The sequence below is a fragment of the Muscardinus avellanarius genome (genome assembly GCF_963383645.1).
Source record: "Muscardinus avellanarius genome assembly, chromosome: 6".
In the NCBI taxonomy this organism is placed as follows: Eukaryota; Metazoa; Chordata; class Mammalia; order Rodentia; family Gliridae; genus Muscardinus; species Muscardinus avellanarius.
The window spans coordinates 97,635,924-97,657,475 of NC_137791.1; the positions used below are offsets into that span (position 1 = coordinate 97,635,924).

Sequence of the window (21,552 nt, forward strand, 5' to 3'; positions counted from 1 at the left end):
TACATTAATTCCATTAAAACCTAAAACCAGTTTGCTGTACTCAAGTTAGGTGGCATAACAGTATTTTAGTTAAGCTGGGAGTCACAGGACTTGCACACTTTTATGAATGTAATGCAAATACTGACGACACAAAGCATTCACAGTTATTGGTTAGCTGCTATTCATTTAACAGTAACCCCCAATAGAAATTATTTATGAAAAAAGCAACCCATGTTTTGGTCTCATTTACAGATACCCAACATTTTAGTTGGTCAATGAATTCTATACATTTATTATACAACATATGAAAGAATAGGATAAGGCTTACAGAGGTATTTTAGCAGTTGTAAGAATAAAAACCAAGGGCACAAACTAACTTTTAAAGCTTTCTGTAGAAACTTCAAAAGCACTGTTAGAATGAAGACTGAGAGGCAACAGAATCTGTTGTTCAACCAGAATCTAGAGGTTTGTTTAGTCAGATTTATAAACACTTCAGAGTCCACGCTTCAAGAGAGATGCACGTAACATTACAGGGGGTGTCTGTGGCAAATCAAACAATGGACTTTCTGATCTACAACAGCAGTAAACATATAAAAGTTGTATTCCCTACTGACAAGAGTTTTGCAACATGGAGTTTAAAACACAAGGGAAGAAAGGGTATAGACTCAGGTACTAAAGAAAAAAAACAGAAGAAGGCACCCTAATTTATTCAGCATAAGCCCACAAATAAGTGCTTGATGATCAATCAATTTTGTGTAACTTAGAGGCAAATTTTTAAGAGAAAGTATCATTACTCTGACTTCCCTCTCTCCCCTTCAAAATAACTACATAAAAATCAAGAAAACTAAGGGCAAGCACTCTACAACCCGTAGTCACAGCAGTTTATTTTTCAAGGCAGTTTAGAGATTATTTGGAGTTTTCTTAATATGCAAGATAATCCCTTTGGAATACTTACTTTCTCATCACACATCATAAAATTGTTTTTACTTGGATTGTTCTCATCAAAATGTTCGCTATGGATACAATATAATATCACCCCCTTGTAACAATCCTTTTGTTTCAGAATTAATTGTGCTTTGCATTTAAAAAATTATACAGATTTAATTATTTAAAATAATTTCATCTATGATTTATATTTGCTTTGAGCAAAAAAAAAATAGCCAATCAAGTTTAAGAACTGATGCCTTTAAAGTATGATTTTAAAACTTCATTGGGGTCCATCTGAAGATGAATTAATTTTCCAGAGACGTGAATCTGCCTGTGACCAATCAGCAGTGTAGTACACATGCATGCATGGGAACCCCTTTCAATGTATCAGTCTCAATAGCTGTTGCTTGCCATCAACATTTCTATTCCTTCCAGATGTCAACTTATGCAAACTAGTATTAATTTATAAGGTGAGACTACAAACAAGGAATATTTAAGTATGCTTAATCACTAATGAGTTTTTTAAAATTCTGGTTTATATCACAGCAAACCAAACCTCATTATTTGGTAGAAAAAGGAAAGAGTTGCATTCTACCACATCATGATTTTGTATATGCACACACACTGTATATACATACAAAATTTCTGTCTTTGGTGGTTCCATTAGGGAAAAAAATAATATGAAAATCTGAACACCATTTGCAAAGAAACTGTAAAACAGTGGTCAAGAGTAGCATTGTCTGTGTGCTTAACTCATTTAATGCTGTCGAAAAGTTCACATTTACGCTAAAAGTTTTTTTGGGCCACTAATCCAAACACCTTCCAATCATTACATGCTCAAGCCTGGACCTTGCTCACAACTGCAACATTCACTTGTTCAAACCCATCACTTGCTCTTTCCTTGGTTAAATCATCAGACTTTTGTGTTTTCACAAAACTTTAGGGACTGAGTTAGTCATTCAATAGCACCAGATAGACGGGGTGAAAGCATGTTATTTATACATTTCCTCAAGAAGGGTAAGGCAAATGGAAGGGGGAAAAAAAAGACATAAAATACTAACCTAAAAATACCAGCCTGTTTACTCTTGTTTTCTCATCCACATAAATAAAGGCTATTACCCTTCTGTACAAGTGACTCAGGTAATGACAACAAGTGGCCCATCCAGGAAAAGTCCTTGCGTGAAATCGGGTTAGCTCAATGCTGGTGGTTTCGTGTTCACTGCCTGCAATGGACACACTGCCAGGAAATACCTGGCATGAAAGAAACGAACCAGAAAAACAAAACAAAGCACCTCTCACGCACAGGATAGTTCTTCCCCAAAAACCAGAAAGCTAGACACTGTAGAAGCTTAACTAAAAATCCAAGCCACAATTAAAAGTGCTCTGCAGTTATAAATTGCCAACAAACCTGTAGGTTTTCATGGAAGAGGCAAAATAAATTTTACTTAAGTGGCACAGAAATCAGCAGACCAAAAAAGGCTAGAAGAATGCAAAGGGGGAAAACATTCAAGAAAGCTTACAAGAATTTAAACCCCATTTTTAAAAGAAGGTGCAATTTTTAATTTTCATTTGTACCTATATTCAAGCTACTATATTTTTTAACATTAAAGAAACCATACCTTGCATGGTGGAAATGATTTGTAGCATGTTACATGTCTATACGGTCAAATAATTATAACTTTTATCATTTTAAGATACTAATATTTTGTCAAGTAAACCAAATGACATTTGGCATGTGCCACTGAAAAGTTATGACTCCTACCTACCTCCTTCCAGAAGTTGGCCTCTTAAACAGTAAATTCTGGCAATGTTTGCTTATGGTAATAATTGTTTTATCTTATTTTCTGAAATGCTACATTTGAGACCAAATAAAGTATAACTAGTTCATTTGAAAAAAGGGACTAGAAATATGCCACAAAATTTTTACAATACATTTTTGCAGAAATAATCTCTAGGTGAAGCCTTTTCTTTTTATACACATATACAAAATTTAAACAGCAATATACACATAATCACAGTGAGGACGTTGGCAAATTCACCAATCTGTAGTGTAAATACAAACTGCAAAGCAGCCTTCCAAGAGAACAATGCTACACAGCAAGCAGAGCTGGCCCATTCAATAGCAAACACCAAAACATCCCCAGGAAAGGGAGACAGTGCAAGAAAAGCAGCATGCGCTTTGATACAAACAGCAATTTATGGCTAATGGGTGACATAACTGTGCTAACAGTGACTCTCTCGCTGCTGTGCATACAGTCCTAGGACATCTGTTTGTCTTTATACCACTCCACAAACTCGTCCAACAAGACTGGCCCTGGAGAGACAGAAAAAACAAGGTGGCTCTGAGGCTTCTCTCCGAGAAGAAGACATTCAACCCACAGGATGGGGGGAGGGCGGGACCACTCAGCACCCAGTACTCACATGCTCCATCTTCATCGTAGTTGCTGAGGTCAAGGTTAATTGTTCTGCTGAACTCTAGCACATTGCACCACTGGTCTTTGTTAATCACTTTATATTTTGATTGCTGATAGAGGGGAAAAGTATTATGAATTACACTTAAAATGAAAAACTGAGATGGTTTTTGTTCTTATATGAACCAACTTAATGAAGCTCATGTAGGCTTAACTCTTTCCATTTAAGCACCAAACTAGGAGGACAATTGGGTGAAGAGCAAAAGTAGAATTTAATATGACTATTTTTCTTACAAAATATTATGAGGGCTCAACTCAAAATGGTAAGCACATCAAAGAAACACAATTTCATATCCCAAGAAGTCAAATTTCTACACTATAAGAACTTTTATATAAACTAGAGATAATGCCTACTTCCTGGCAATGCTAAAGATTAAGAGATAACTTACATAAAGCATTTCATCCAGGACCAGGTAGGTCCCACTAGTGATCCCTGGCATGATCGGCCCTGCACACCGCCAAGCTGTTGGCTTGAAGCACAGGGAGCTGCAGGTCACCCATTGGGTGAGAGCCTACATAGGTACAAGTGACCTCAGAATCTGAGAACTGATGAAATTTATTGTTCTAATAATTCAAATCTTGAATCTGATCATAAAAGAAACTAGAATAGCCATGAAATAATTCTTCTATTCCTTTTAAACAAGAAATATACTATTAGTATATTTTAAACACAATATCCGTATGTTTAGATTTAAAAATAATATCCAGAACCAATGATTTTTAAACCCTCACCACTAAAATCAGGAATATAGTAAAACAATACAAATACAGTAAAAAGCAGAGTGTTAAGCCAAAGTTTTGTGTGTGTCTATGTGTGTGCAAGGGGATTGAACACAAAGACACTCTGCCACTGAGCTACACTCCCCAAATCATTTTATTTTGAAACAAGATTTTTGCTATGCTGCACTGCTGGCCTCAAACCTGCAATCCTCCTATCTCAGCTTCTCAAGTACTGGGATCACAGGCATGGGCCCCAAAGCCTGAATAAACAATGGTTTTGAGGAAGCAAACACAAGAAAAGCTGGAATGAAAGGATCATAGTCTGTTTTTAAAAGAAAAAAATGCAAACTAGTATGAGAACAAAGCACAGACTACAAGTTTAACTTTTTAAGCACCAAAAAGCAAACTCCCAACTTGAAATAGCTGATAATGCTCTTGGAATTGTGTGAAATCAAATTTCCTCACAGCTGGGGTTTTTAGCTAAGGGTCCCTCACACTCAACTCAGTGAAAATAAGAACCTATTCCAGTCCCAAACAATGCTGTCTAAATCTCACAGGGTTGTCAGAGAAATTACAACAGACCCCGTATAGGGTGGACCATCATATAAACAAGTGTTTATGTTAAAACCAGTTTACACAACTTTCTTGAGGAACCTGAGTTAGTAATGTTAAAAGCCGTTTTTTAACAACCATCCTTAAAGAATTACATCATTTGCTAAGTTCTACTGGACCATTATATAAAGTCAATTGTTACAAAGATTATCTCAAAATAGAAGCTAATACTATCTCAAAATAGTAAGGGCTAGGATTTTCACAAAGACCCACCACCTACATCCTTGCAAGCAAAGGACATTTTTAAAAGGCCTTGGGGCAGAAGGACAGGGAGGATGCCATATATAACAAACTAATAACTCAAACATGTCTCAGATACTTCCAGATCCTACACTAGGACATTCCAACGAAACCAGCTCCTAATATCAGCAGCTTGAATTTTAATCATCAGTACTTAAAGCAAACACACACGATAGAGTAAATGATCTGTCAATGATCTAACACAGATATGAAGAAAATTTAAACTGGAAGACATACTCTGTTTTCAGATACTGTAATATAGTAGCTTAAATGGACCTAAATTCCCCAAGTTACTTGGAGATAAGAGTAGATTAAAAAAAACTAATTTTAGGAAGAAGACAGATAGTTATTTTTAAATCTTTGCTTAATAAAACTGGAAATTCACCTTAAGGCATAAAACTGCGAGCCTTGCTTTTCAGTGTTATAAAGAGGACAGAACTGTGGCTGCTACTGACATGTAACGTGGATAAAGCAATGTGAGCTCAAACACAGACACAGACGTACTCCAAGAACACAGGCAGCTGATGACCGACACCAGTTATGGAATCATAATTACCAAGAGCAGTAAAGTACAACAAACAAGAAATTACATGAAATGTTAAAATAAAACATATTTGGTACTTCCAAGCAAGCAAACATACATTTCATAAAATAACAATTTGGTACCTCTAAGAATTGGTGAAAGACTGGAAAAAGGGGCCAGATTTTTCCTAATAACAGTCCCAACATGCACTTGGCAGTGTTTATGTCTAGGCTGCGCTGGTCCTTTTCCTGTTTAATAAACAAAAACAAGGATGAGCCAGATGCTTCCAAATAATAAATTCCAATAATCCAAATTTGTATTTCACTTCATCAAGATATTAGTGAACAACGCATTTATCATACACCATAAAAACCTGAATGGAGACTAAAGTGGGGATAGAGGGAGGTCAAACATAATGGAAGGCTTGGTCCTTTAAATATTATATAAAGGTATTGTGAGAAAGATTCATGTCAACTGATTATCCTAATGCAAAATTAATTACCTAATAGCAGTATCTACAGTTATTTCATAGGATTAATAAAAATCTATAGTTCAATTAACTTTAACATATTATCAGTCATTATTTTTTATCCTAAAGCCCATAACCTAATTAAATAGAGTTTAAAGTTGTCATTTCTGTGCTGAAGAATACAGTTCCTTAATAAAAATCATCTTCCAATGTTGTTATTCAGGCACCTGCTCTTGGTTGGAAAGCAAGATGTCTACTTATACAATCTTTCTTGGATTTCTTAGACATGATTATTCTAGCAGAATATCCTAACCAGTAACCAAGTAAAAGCATCTCTTAAGAAAATCAGAAAAGACACAGTACAGAAGTATAAGAATATTTGCAACTATATTTGCAACTAAAGATCCTAGTCAATATATATATTTGCAAATAAAGATCCTAATCAATCATTTGCAACTAAAGATTCTAGTCAATCATTCTTTCTTATAAATTTTCATTCTAGAGGTACAAATAGGAAGCTTCTACGGAAGAGATAGAGGACCTGGGACCACAGGAGGTGACTACATATCCAAAGCCAGCCTCCTTATGGTATCTTACCTAGTAGAAATTTGCAAAATACTTTTCTACAAATGGAGAAAGTGCTTGGCTATCCCACTAGTAAGGAACCTAAATGTTCATCAAATTAAGGGATGATGCTGTGACCACCCTCATCAGCCTCATGTTCAGCAACACACACCCTTATACTCCAATAGTGAAGTGCTCTTTAGTATACAATGAATTTCTACCCATGATGATGATTTTTAAAAGAGAAGGAGTTAAACAATACAGCAAATATAAGCAAGGGCTTCATTCAACAATAGCCAACAAGGGAGATGAAGATATAGAAACTTGTTGTTTACAGAAGATGTGCAATAATAGGTGTCTTTTGTTCTCAGTCATAAAGTATAACAACTGTTCATGAAGACTAAGTCACATGGCACCGTGTTGCCCTTCAATGTTAGGAGGCCACACTTCCACAGTTCTATACAAACAGGTGGGGCCTCGCTCCCACCACGCCCTCTGCCTGCCCCTGGCCACGCATGTAGTGCACAGTGATGCAAGGGCTGCACTCACTCCCAAAGGAGAAGGGCCTGTTGAAGAGGCAGCCTAGAGCTCGTCTGCCTTTGCCAGCCAAGTCTCATTGGTTTGTTGCATTTCAAGTGCTCATGCTCTTGCGATATACTGTGAAAGCAAATGGAGAACATCCCCTTAACCTGTAATGGGTGTGGCAGACGGCAACAGCACACCATTATCATGAAGCGACCCACAAGAAAAATGAGTAAACTACTGAGAGACACACGCGGCACCACAGGACCGAGTCAGTCCTTTATCAACAGCTCATGCAGTAGTGGGCTGACAACACTGGCACCCTAAAGAGTTTTCCTTTGCAGAGTTTATAATCATTCATTAACCCCCAAGTCTCTAGTCTAGCTTTAACATATATTGTGTCTTCTTCCATCATCAATGCCTATGCCCCCATCACAACAGACATACACTAAGGTGACAAAAAAGAAAAAAGATACGAAGGACCTTGGACAGACTCTTTGCAACAATAGAATCATCCGACAAACTGATGATCATGAAGGGTTTCAATGTGTGTTTGGCAGTGATGCCAGAACATGGAGGAAAGGCATCAGACTCACAGGACTGGAGAGCTGAACAGCACTCACTCACTCCTGCTCTGCAGGGTGCGCCAGCAGCTCGCAATCACTAACACCATCTTCTGCCTAGCAAATAAGAGAGAGATATTATGGACGCACTCGCAATCTGAACAGCGGCATTTCGCTGACAACCAACAGTGCCTGTGGGTGGACTTGTGGCCAAGTGCAAATGACTGTAACGGGAGCTACTCACAATTCCTGGGAACACCACAATCCAGGGAGCCCACAGCAAATGCCAACTAAATAAACATCAAAATGGAGACACTTCGAGGGTTCTCTGACAACAATGATCCCTAATGGCATTCTTTGCAAAGGGGTTCTCAGTTAAAAGTGAAATGATCTCCCAGGATGCTATCAGGCAGCCATCACCATTATGGGCATTAAAAAAAAAAAAAAAAAAAAAAAAAAACTTAGCAAATTCAAGGAGTACAGAGAGAAAGACACCTAAAAGCTCTTAGTAAGAAATTAAAATATACTGTCAAAACCAATCCTGTGGCTTTTAGCTCATGGAGCACCAAGGAGCAAGGGGTAGACATCTGCATCCCAAGGTCAGAACCTAAGAGGAAAGCACCTCAAGAATGCCTGCCAAGAGCTAACAAGGTAAAGGAGAAGAAAATGAAAAATTTCCCCCTACCTACCTATTTATTCGAATGTATATGTATGTATTTTATAAACTTTAACTTTCTAAGAGAAATAGAAAAATAACTGCAATAGAAACTGAACAGGTTTGGATGTACCAACTCTTCACAGTCCACAAGTGGACTTCCCCTTGTTGTCTTCCTTAAATACAGATTAAACAGCAGCTACAGAGTATTACCAAGCCTCTAACAGTGCAGCCATAAGACCAAAGGATCCTATTCAAAACAGTCTAAGAGTTATGTTTCATATGTGGAACAAATTCACTCCTAAAGCTGAAAACTAATAATAGCTAGTGTAGAACATACAGAATATAGAATAGTGAAGTTTTATATGGTCTGATTTAGAGTTCCAATATTTTTTAAAAAGTGCTTTTGTTCATATAAGACTGTTCCAATGTAGATTCTCCTATATAACAAGCATTTTTCCCTAAAGTGGCACAAATGAATTAAGAAAAAATGAAATAAAATAGCTAATTACAAATATATAAGTGTATAAAAAATTAATCTTTAAATATTTTATCAATATCTGCTGTATCAGAAGTTCCTGTTTCAAATTATCTACTTCCAATTTTCCCTGTTTTAATATCTTGAGACTTACATACAAAAAGAACCCTGAATTCTTAAAATTATAATTTAAAAAATCTTCAATGGAAGAAAAGTCCCAAAGCTTTTTGAGACGCAAGCATCATGATTCCCAACATGGATGGTGAAGATGAAGTTACAAACCGGTAAGTGAACTCGAAGGGCCTGAGGTAAAGAACTATGATGTGCTCACGGTCTTCTTTGAGAACTCAAACTAAATAGAACAGAAAATGCACTCCTCCTAATATAGCTGCCTAAGTGAATATACATTAGGTAACTATCGAGGACTCTGAGGAAATCAAAGCTTAAATACTGTGGTTCAGTTTGTAAAATAGAAAATATAGCAAGTTAATTTTTGAAAGAGAGGTGTTTTTTTAAAAAAAAAATACATATTAAAAAAGCAAAAAAAAATATCATAAAACCCAAGTGTCCCTTCTCTCATGGGGAAAAAAATGAATCTAAAATAATCTGCTCTTAGCCAGCATACACATAACACTGTTTGCAAGACAATTATTAATTAATTAATTAATTAATTAAGGTCAATGTTGGCACTTCCTTTAAAACAGAAGAGAGAAAACCTGCTAACAAGCATAGACTTTCCCTATTTGTTTGGTATAATGAGATTCTATTACTGTAAGCATTATCCTCAGAAAATAAGTCATTATTTGAAACCTGAGATTTGCAAAACCTTACTTCTAATTCTATGGTTAAATTTCACTGAGAACTTACTCTGAGCCAGAAAGTGTTCTAAGTGCCTAAATTAAAACTCATTTAATACAACACTATTAGGATATGTGCAATTATTTTATTATTATTATTATTACTGGTGGTACTGGGGATGGAACCCAGGGACCTTCTACCTCCTGGCTACACTCCCAGAACTATTTTATATTTTTTATTTGGAAACAGGGTCTCCGAAGCCAGTGGAGGCTGGCTTCTAACCTGCACTTTTATTTGGAAACAGGGTCTCTTAAGCCAGCGGAGGCTGGCTTCAAACCTGTGCAATCCTCCTGGCTGATAAGTACAATTATTGCCCCCAATTTATATATGAGGAGTTGGGGCACAGGAATTTAAACAACTACCAATGAGTGGTTGAGCTAGAACTGCAACCAGGAGTCTGACCCTGAGCCCGAGCTCTTCACTTATATACCATATCGCATTGCTGGAGGGAATGAGAAAAGAATGGATAAAATACTAATAGTTAAACTGAACATGGTGGCACATGCCTGTAATCCCGGTACTTGGGAGGCAGAGAGAGGAGAATCGAAGGTTCAAGACCAGCCTCGGCAACCCAGCAAGACTCTGAGCAAACTAGCAAGACCACCCTGTTTCAAAACAAACTATAAAAGGGCTGGCAGTGTATCTCAGAAGCAGAATGTCCCTGGGTTCAATCACCAGCACCAAAGTAACAAACAAACACACACACAGACTGATTAGCTTCACAAATAACTTCTGGGAAAACCTAAGTATCTATGTGGCTCCACAATAGCCAAAGAGGTATCTTAAAACAAACAGGATTGGGCCAGGCGTGGTGGCACATGTTTGTAATCCCCGCGCTTGGGAGGCAGAGACAGGAGGATCGCGCTGGCTTAAAAGACCCTGTTTCCAAATAAAAATATTTTTTAAAAAAATAGGTCTGGGAGTGTAGCCCAGAGGTAGAAGGGTTTCCAGGAACCCCAGTACCACAAAAAAATAAAAAAATTTAAAAAATACAGGATTTTTAGGGTAATGAACCTACAGATAAATGACTACATCATAGTATCCTTTTCTTTCTTTCTTTTTTTTTTTTGGGGTGGTACTGTGGGTGGAACGCAGGGGATTTCTACCTCCAGACTCTGCTCCCAGACCTAATTTTTAAATATTTTATTTGGAAACAGGGTCTTGCTAAGTTGCCAAGAGCCTCACTAAGTACCTGAGGCTGGCTTTGAACTTGTGCGATCCTCCTGTTTCAGCCTCCCAAGTGCAGGGATTACTAGCATGCGCCACTACGCCTGGCTATATTATCCTATTTTTGACCATTTCCAGGCTCATATTCTGTTCTCTTTGTAATTTAAAATGAAATATGAGGGAAAAAGTAGACAGGAGTGTGTGTCTGTGTATGTCTGTTTTGCAAGCTGTGTAGAGAGGGAAAACAGACAAGTATATCTGTTAATAAACAAAAAAAATTGACTCAAATTAGAAAAGAAAGTAAATCTAAAAGTTCACAGTTAGATCTCAGGAGAAATTCTCTGATTTTAGGGAACACTGAACATAAGACCTAACAAAGGAACTGACTAGTTTAATCTGGTAACAAACTAATGTCACAAGGGCACTTCTCAATGAAATAAGCTTCCCTGAGTGTCTTCTGCCTCCATCATGCCCTCCTTCAACTACTTTAAGGTCTTTTTCAAGGAGCAAAAATAGCAAGGGTACCACCCCTGAGATGGTTCATCCTCCCTGCTCACTCCCACTCATCCTTCCTTGTCCTGGGCCTCTTTCTCTCTATCTAGCAACTTCATCAGACCCCACTTCCTTCCTCAATCCATCTTGGTTCACCTCAATCACTCCATCAGGGCTCTCTCGGCTTCTGTGCTCCAACTCCACAAACACCTCACTCTACATCTGTTTCTTTTTGCATGAGGGAAAGATTGCTATACTATGAGAGAAAGAGGGGGGAAAGGAGGGAGAGAAAGAGGTGTGCTGGGCTGCAGTGCACAGTGAATTCATGGTCTCTGCTCTTATCTAGCACTTGATGCTGCTGCTAATCAGCACCTCACTCAACCAACATTCACCTTTCTCAAAATGTCAAGTGCCAGCCTCCTAAATGGCTGGCTTCTACCTCTGAGCACATAAGAAACTAAAAGAACTAGTCATGACTGGCTATTCTCATTCAAAATGAAGTATTACTGTATTTAGTCTTTTATCTCATTCTCTTTATCCAATCTTATAGGTATGTTCAAGAAAAGAACCAAAGCAGGGCATGGTGGAGCGTGTCTATATATAACTATATATATATATATATATATATATATATATATAGTCCTAGCTAATCGAGAGGCTGAGGTGGTAGGCTTCCTTGGGCCAGAGTTCAACACCAGCCTGGGCAACATAGTGAGAACCTGTTTCAAATCTAAACAAAAAGAACCAAGGAAAACTGGATGTTTATTTAAAAGACTCCATACAATATCTGTTTGTACAATGAACACAATTTATATTGAGGAAAGAAAAACCCTATGCACAAAAACACAGATAAAATTCCAATTGTATGAGAGAAGAGACCAGTCCAGCCCTTGAAATTTTTATCTCACCACCTTCCTTTAATAAGAAACAATAAGACAGAGACAGTTTGAGTTAAGGAAGGCAGTGCAGCTCTGTGGCAAGGGTGCTGGCCTGCATCATGGGTAGCGCTATGGAAGGCCTTTGCTACACCGTCCTTCTCTGGCTGTGTCGTCATCTGGACCAGATGACCTCTCAGGTTGCTTTCAGATCTCAGATTTCACAATTCTATGACATCTATAAAACTGTAAATCAGTGCAAGTCAAAGAAAAATTAGGAGAAAAATAATGCAAGTTCATAGCCAATTACTTGTTTTTTTGCTGTTTTTTTGTGGTGCTAAGGTTAGACTCGGGTCTCACACATGCTAGGCAGATTTTTATAGTTTTAATTGTATACAAGATTCAAAGGTGAAGAAAAAAAGGATCACCCACTTGGGACTGTAATTTTGGAGAGTTGTAAATTTGAAGAGTTGTTAAAAAGGCTTCTTTATGACTTTCTGGCACTGTAGTTTCTTTTATGGCATATTAAAGTATAATTTGGAATATTTCCTGTTATTTTGTTGTCTGCAATATAATATTTAGAATCACAAAACTACCTAGAAGTTTAATTTCCATTAAAAGTATAATATTTTAAAGATCTGCTGTGTTAATTATAACATTACCATCAGGAGTCATTTTCCCAGTAGGGAAAAAAACAAAAACAGGGGAGGTTAAGCCAGGCGTGGTGGTGCACGCTTTTAATTCCAGTGCTTGGGAGGCTGTGACAGGAGAATTGCACAGGTTCAAAGCCAGCCTCAGCTTTGAGTAAGGCTCTCAGAGACTTAGTGAGACCCTGTTTCCAAATAAATTATGAAATAGGGCTGGGAGTATAACCCGGAGGTAGAAAGCCCCTGGGTTCTACCCACCAAGTACCACACACACAAAAAAAAAAGGGAGGTTGAATTCTGCTTCCAACCAAGACTAGATTTCTCCTTCCATCCTTCCATTAGGAAAAAAACAAACAAACAAACAAAAAAATTGGAAAGCTAGACAAAAGTTGTGAAGTGTGAAGGCTGGCTTTCACACTATCAAAGAGGCTGCAAAGGACTATGATCCTTGAGGGGAAAAAAAAAAAGCCCTACCAGATCCCAGCTTCCTCTGCAGAGGCAGTTTCTGGGCCATAGCAAAGCAGAGGAAAACCCAAACCAACCCAGAGGACTTGCTAAATTGGAGAAAACAGCTTAGAGGTCAAGGAAGCAAAGGGAATTATACTCTGTGAGAAAAATACCAGTGAGATGAGCTGTTCACAGAGGGGTCTGGAGCTCTCCAAAGGAGTCTCCTGAGCTACTGGCTTAATAATCATAGCACATAGGTGAGGGAAAGTAGTGTAAGCCTGGAGAGAGACCTGCTGCAAACACCTGCACACACTCCCAGGAATTGCATGGGGCTGGAGGTAGCTTGTATTCTCACCAGCCTGTATGAAAAAAAATCTCTTGATATACAGGGTACACTGAGAAAAATCTTTTCTTTTTCTTTTTTTTTTTTTGGCGGGTCTGGGGATGGAACCCAGGGGCATTCAACCTCCTCGCTATACCCGCTCCGCTGTTTTTTTATTCTTTATTTTGACACCGGGTCTCACTGAGTTGCAGAGGGCCTCACTAAGTAGCTGAGGCTGTCTGCTAACCGCGATCCTCCTCTGTTCTCAGCCTCCTGAATACTGGGATTACAAGCGTGCGCCACCATGCCCAGCTTGAGAGAAATCTTGAAAGAGTACCACTGACTTACTAGTAAGGCTAACCCCCTGCGAGAAGAAAGGCTGCTCTGAACTAGCCCTTTCAAAAGATCAGACCAATTCCAAGTAAGTTAACTATGCAGGGAGGGAGGGAGGAAGAAAAGAATGCAATGCTATTTAAAGGAACAATAAAATCCAACAACCAACAATGTAAAATTTATAATATCTAGCTCCAATAAAAATTATTATTAGAAAAGCTTAAAAACTAGACAATATGATTTATAATCAAGAGAAAAATCAACCAGTAGAATGGACCCAGAGATGACAGATGGTGAAAACAAAAGACAAGGCTGTTAAGCACTTCCTAACACAATGCTCTAGACATTGCAGGAGGTGCAGGAGAACATGGCCATGACAGGAGAGAAGTGAAAGACTCAAATGGGACTGAGAGAGACAAAAATACAGTATTTAAAGTAAAAAATACACTGGCTGAGATTTACAGGAGATCAAATATTGCAAAAGAAAATATTTATCCTGGAAGACACAGTAGTAAAATATATCCAAAATGAAATAGAAAGGGGAGAAAACATAAAAGATTAACACAAATATTTTATAGCCCAAGACAGAGAGAAAAGAAAAAAATATTTCTTTTTTTTTTTTTTTTGGTGGTACTGGGGGTGGAACCCAAAGGCTTTCTACTTCCGGGCTATACTCCCAGACCCTCTTTATATTTTTTTATTTGGCAACAGGGTCTCACTAAGTTGCTGAGAGCCTCACTAAGTAGCTGAGGCTGGCTTCTAACCCATGAGATCCTCCTGTCTCAGCCTCCCAAGCGCGGGGATTACAAGCGTGCGCCACCACGCCCGGCAGAAAAAAATATTTCAAAAATTAAGAGCTGAAAGATTTCTCAATATAAACTATAAAACCACAGATACAAAAAGCTCAACAAACACCAATCAGAATAAGCATAAGAAAAATTTAACAGGAACATCGTCATCACCTTGCTGAACAGCAGTGAAGAGAGGATAAATGTAGCTAAAAAACAAAAGAAATGACATTCATAGAAGTAGAGAGAAGAATGACACCATATTCCTCATAAGAAACTAGTCTACAATAAAGACACACTAAAAGAATAAAATGCCAACCAAAACTCTACCTGAAAAGCATCATACTGCACTGAAAGCAAAAGTACAGGCTTTGAGAATTCACTGCCAGTAGATCTGTACCATGAGAAAAGTTAGTGAAGATTTTTTAGGCAGAAGGAAAATTATTTCAGACAAAAACCCATACAAAAAAATGAAGAGCATAAAAATTGTATCCATTTGAGTAACTATAATTTGCCTATTTAAAAAATATATATTTTAAGATTTCCAGCTTAAATAAGATATATGACAACAGCAGCATCAACTATGGGAGAACAAAATCAAAGGGAACCGTGGTAAAGGTTCTTCTATTTCACATGGAGGGTGTAACATGACTTAAAGATGCACTGTGAAAATTCAAAGACACATATGGAGGCCTAGACAACCACTAGAAACAATAAAATGGATATATAATAAGGCAATAATAGAAATAATAAAGTCGCTTTAAAAAAAAAACCCTTGATCCCAAAGAAAGCATAAGAGGAAATAAAAACAAAAAGAAATTAAAAACACAACAGGTAGGACAAATTGGGGGGGTGGTAGTAAGATAGGAGATGCAAACTTAACTATACTAATAATGACATTAAATGCGCATAGTTTTGGCATTTCAATTAAGACAGGTATTTGTCAGATCCAATGTTATGTTATCTATTAAAACAAAACCTAGAAATCAGTAAGCTAGAAGTAAAAGAAAAGAAAAAAATCATATAAATCAAAAGAAAGCTGGAATGGCTATATGTGTATGTGACAACACAGACTTCAAAACAAGGGATATTGTCAGAGATAAAGACAGGCTTCATAATGCTGAAGGGTCAATGTCAATCATCCAGAGTGCAGGACAACGTTAAGTATGTCTAAACCTATGTAAGAGCTTCAAAATACACAAAGCAAAAAAAAAAAAGACAAAAGAAATTATTAAAATTGGAGAATTCCACATTCCTCTCTCAGGTAATTGATAGAGCCAGCAGACAGAAATCAATACAGATACAGAAGTCCTGGACAACACTATCAACCAACTTAACCTAATTGACATTTATAGAGCACTCCGCTGAACAACAAAATATTCATTCTTTTCAAGTGTACATCAAACATTCATCAGAGCAAACCATATTCTGGACCATAAATTAAATAGGATGAAATTACATAGGGCATGTTCTCTGACCACAACAAAAGTAAATTAGATGTCTACAATGGAAAGATTATCTAGAAAACTCCAAGTACTTGCAAAAATAAGTAACACATTTCTCAAAAATCAATGGGTCAAAAAAGAAATCACAAGGGAAAGTGGAAATTACTCCTAACTGGATACAGAGGAAAACACAACATATCAAAATTTGTGGGATACAGCTAAAAACAAAACAAAAGATCAATTAATAAGCTCATCGTAGAGCATATTTAAAATGAATTGAACCACTCTGGCAATTAAGTAATGATTCGATTCAATATGGGTGGTTGTTATTCACCATTACATAAACGGCCTTAATTCACCAATATTTATTGACACACTCCATAAAAGCAAAGAACTGTGCTGGCTGTTATTCACATATAAAAAAAGAAAACACATAGTCCCTTAACCAATCAGAAAAAAATGAAGACCTGTACCCAAACTCCACAGCCACACAGCAGCGCTATGGAAGCTGTGTGGGAAAGACAGCACAAGGCCCCAGCAGGGGACTCGGGGGCTGAGTAAGAGTAGACAGAAGCTTGGAAGTAGAGAGGGCTGTGTGGGTGCAATCAGGGCTCTAGGCAAGGGCCCACAGGACCCAGGGCAGAAAGCAGAAAGGCTGAAAGGCCAGGGCAGGCTTAGGAGCAGCAGCTAATGCAATGAAACCACAGCAAGGCAATGGGAGAAAGCTCGGGGCTTGAATTTATGGCCTGGAGCAACTGTCAGGCTGGACGAGGGGTCAAAAGATCTTGGTTAGTTTTAGGTAAACTGTCTACTAACAATATGAGTACGGCCAATTTTCTCCACCTCTCAGAGATGGCATGAAGGTGTCTAAGGCTTTAGGTACAGGATGGGGCTGGAGGAAGAGGAATGACACCCCACTGGTGTGAATGTTGGATGAGAAGTAAAAGAATATAGAAAAAAGGGCAATGCAAGAGTGCAGGCCAGGAGTACCAAGGGTCTGAGCTGGCCGAGAGCGCCGTGGGTGGGCCAGTGACAGACCACGCGTGGGCTGAAGAACTGAACGTGGGCCTAAAGCTCAGCAGACATCTGGGAGTCCTGACCCTGTCGCGGAGGTCTGGAAACAGCTGACTTGGGTGTGAAAAGCACGATGCTTCTAAATGGACTTCTACCCATTCCATAAACCACCTGACTCCAGGAGGGGAAAAAACTCACTACTAGCAACTAGTATCTATTTTAAAAGCCTGTGGCAACTAATCTATATATAATTATGCAGGTCCTATTTAGTCAAACGCCATATCTGAATTTCACCTTATTTCTAACAGTACATTCCTGTGCATGTTGTGATTTTATTAGGTTGCAGTAAAGAAAAAAATGCATGAATGAGGACACCACAGAAAAAACTCCTGTGTTAGTGCAGATGCATCAGCATTCACTGTAGAATAAACCTTTGGTGCTAAACTGGCAAAGCCAGAGAGTAAAAAGTAAAAAGATCATGCGTGGTGGTAGGGAAGAAAGAGCAACTCGTCACAGATTCTCTGCTTTAAAACAACAACAACAACAGTTCCAGGAAGATGGCGACGGAGAAAAGCGGGGCTTATGAGCCCCGCTAACAACCAATCTCTATTACCACAAAATCAGCGCCTTTCATAGTCAGAAAACACCATCAGCAGAGAAACGAAAAATGTCATTACAAGGGACAGAAAAAAAGAGGGCTGGAAAAACGAGACATAGAAAGAAACCAGATCTCAGTGCTGCGGCCGGAACTGCAGCGTGAAGCGGCGGGTGCCATCTTCCCTTGCAGCACCAGGCTCCAGAGAGGAGGGGGACTCAGAATGGAGCTTAGAGCCACAGAGGAGATACACCGGCCTCACAGCCGAGGATGCAGCAGCAATGCCTTACTGCCAGTGGCAGCAGCGAGTTCACCAGACGGCTCCAGACGAACGCACTCAACAGCCCACCAGGCTCCAGAGAGGAGCGGCGGACAGCGAGCCGAGTGCACCAATAAAAAAATAAATAAAAATAAAATAAAACAACAACAAAAATCATTTTTTAAAAATGTAATTGATCAAAAGAGCCTGATCACCCGAATCTATTAAACATCCAAATTAGAAAACATCATTCTAGAATAAAATATAAGGCCTCATTTACAATGTCAGCTGGGGCTTCTGCATTCACTACCATTTCACTCCCAAAGAACTGCTATCACATACCCGCACTTCACTCAGCATAAGGCAAACAGTAACTAGCTTAGGTCTGAAATTCACATGCTTTCCAAATATAATAATGACACTCAAAGTGAAACTGGATTAGACAGGATTAGCTTACTTTAGTAAAACTTTGAGGGACGAAGGACTGTTGTTCTGTGAGAAGGAAGAGCTTTTTCAAATTTATTTAAGAATGTCTATCACATGCCCATGTATAAGTTACTTTAATCATAGAGCTAGTAAAGGCCTGCCACTATAGCTTTCTGCTTACATGCAAAATCTTTGCCCAGAATCAGTTAGTTGTAAAAAGAGTACATGTAGAAATACTAACTAGCATCCTGGGAGTAATGCTTTCAAATTCTTTGCTGTGGCATGTAAAAACAAACCTCAAATGGCAATTAAAAAGAAAAGGGGGAGGGAGAAGAGGAAACATCTGGATAGGCTCCAGAGAACTCACCCGTGCAAAGTCAAATGCATATCTGTAAATAAGCTTAAAGTTTGTAGAATCATTTAATAATGATCTTAAGTAATCCAAAGTATTTCTGAGTTTTTCCGTTGTATCACATCTAGAAAAGTAGAATAAAAGCAAATTACAACCAAGGCTTTATTTTTATTTATTTACTTTTTTTTTTTTTTTTTTGCAGTACTGGGGGTGAAACCCAGGAGCATTCTACCTCTGAGCTACACCCCAAGCTCTATATTTATTCCTTTATTTTGAAACAGGGTCTCACTGAGTTGCAAAGGGCCTCACTAAGTAGTAGCCGAGATTGTCCTTGAACTGTGATCCTCCTGTCTCAGCCTCCCAGATGCCCGGCCTCAAGGCTTTATTGTTTGTTTAAATTGGGCAATGACAACAGACAAAACACCCAAGGAAAAAACAAAAGAAGTTGAAATATGTCCACAGTGATCTATTTTTCTATACTTCTCAAATACATTTCAGATGTACACTGGCTGAAATAACAGTATATTGGCACCCATTTCCTCTCCACTTGCTTTTGTCACATTTATGTGGTTCTCATACACATACACTTTTTCTACACCCTTTGGAAACTGCAATCATGACACTTCATCCCAAAACACTTCAGTACTGTCACCACTCTTAATATTCCATCACTGTTAACTTTCTTAATTAGTATATAATCCACATGTGCATTTCCCAATTGTTCTCCAAATTTCCTTTATGGCTGCTGTCATTTTTTAAAAGACCAGACCAGCTGGTTTTGCAGCACATTAATCTATAGATAATTTCCCCAGGATCCTGTGTAGGCTTAGCACTCCTGACAAGAACACTTGTGTGATGCTGTCCTTCCAGGATGCCAGGAGGAGGAACATCACCTCAGCCCATCTCATTATTGCTAGTATTAAATTGATTTGTATGGTTAAGGTGGAGTCCACCAGATTCTCCATTCAATGGTCCTTTCCTACTTCTGAAGTAGTAAGTGGTGGGATGATACTCTGAGATTGTAAATATCTTGACCTGGACAACATTTTGCTCAGTGTGTATTGTAAATATATATATATATATATATATATATATATATATATATATATATATATATATATTTTTTTTTTTTTTTTTTTTTTTTTTTTTTTTTTTTGCAGTACTGGGGATGAAACCCAGGGGCATTTGACCTCTGAGCTACATCCCCTGCCCTATTTTTTATTCTTTGTTTTGAAACAGGGTCTCACTGAGCTGCAGAGGACCTCACTAAGTAGCTGAGGAAGGCTGTCTGGGAACCAAGATCCTCCTGGCTCAACCTCTTGAATGCTGGGATTACAAGATTACGCCACCATGCCCAGCTCAACTTCCTATTTTCCTGATGCTTCAAGATCCCTGCAAGTAGGCTACGGGTAGTCCACCAATAAGATGACACTGGTACCTGCCGTAATTTCCCCTTCCTGTTCTCTCCTGGCTGTAATCTAGTGACTTTCAAACACATGTGTTCTTCCCCCTCCTCCAATGAACACCTGAACGTGGGTCCGAGCCCACATAGTCCTTGAGCCCTGCTCCCCTTCTCTAGGACTTGTGACCATAATAAACCCTTTCATCTCACTGCCTCTCAGATATTTCTGCAGCAGTGTTGAAATGATCCTTAAAGATCCCAGAAGCAGGACTTCCCCACTTTTCAACATACATGGTTTTACCATCCATTGCTCATACCTGCCTGAAGACACAAGATGGTGACTTTCAAATTGTATCATTCCTTCTACCTGGCTATAATCACCGGCTATAACCGGCTATAATTCTATGAAGAACAGCTCTGTGCATCCCTTGCTTATTTTCTTGATTTAGAACGTTTTGCTTTTAATTCAGTCTGATATAATGTCCACGTCTTTATTCTTTTTGGTACACAAACTGTCCACGTTCTAGCACTGGCCCCTTAAAGCTGGCTCCAGCGTTGTTCTAACACGTCACCACCAGTCTCTAAGCACTGGCTCGCTTTCTGGCACAAGATGTTCTAGCTCACCTTGTTCTTTCTCAGCCCCAGACTTGAAATCAACCATTTCTCTAGGGAGCCCTGGTGATGATAACCCATTTTTATTGGTAAGTGACTCAGTGTTCACTTCTTATAAGGAAGTACACTAATTAGTTATTTTTATAAATTAACCTGTTTATAATATATAATCCCTTAAAATTGAGAATTAAGAGTCACCATTTTACTAGCAACATTAATACTTTTCAAGGCTGCATAGGATTCCTTATGTTTCTCTATAAAGCTTTTCCCTAACTTTAAGAAAATGCATTTAGAAAGTATTATCAAAAGCCAGGCGTGGTGGCACACGCTTGTAATCCCTGTGCTTGGGAGGCGGAGACAGGAGGATCGCGCAGGTTCGAAGCCAGCCGTGCTGGCTTAAGAAACCCTGTTTCCAAAAATAAAAAAGTACAAAATAGGTCTGGGAGTGTAGCCTGGAGATAGAAGGGCTTCCAGGAACCCCAGTACCACCAAAAAAAAGAAAAGAAAGTATTATCAAAATAAGTATTCTGCCTACTTTATATACTAAAATATGTATGATTCAGAATAGAACACACTTATTTTTTGCAATAAATTTGTGAACACTTTTGTCTTATACCTAACTACAAATAAGTCTTTGTGATTGGGCTATTGGAATGATCAACTATCTATAAATATAAAATTAAAGCAAATGTTAAATTTCTATGGAACAGAACAATTTAAAATGTCCTTTATTTCTTCCTACTATTGGAAAATAAAATAGGTTAAAATTTAGCTATTTTAGAAGTCAGGGAAGGC

At 38.3% G+C, this 21,552-nt stretch overlaps 1 protein-coding gene across 1 annotated transcript in view; it reads right to left on the reverse strand.

The window, feature by feature from the left end:
* Positions 1-3,164: 3,164 nt before the first annotated feature.
* The window catches only part of DCUN1D4 (defective in cullin neddylation 1 domain containing 4), a gene marked incomplete at both ends in the record, with an annotated part of 67,651 nt that continues 49,263 nt past the window's right edge, over positions 3,165-21,552 (reverse strand). The window contains 4 exon segments of the mRNA XM_080698032.1: positions 3,165-3,220; positions 3,328-3,430; positions 5,616-5,720; positions 18,759-18,867. Of these exon segments, the coding sequence (XP_080554158.1) occupies positions 3,165-3,220; positions 3,328-3,430; positions 5,616-5,720; positions 18,759-18,867 (373 nt within the window).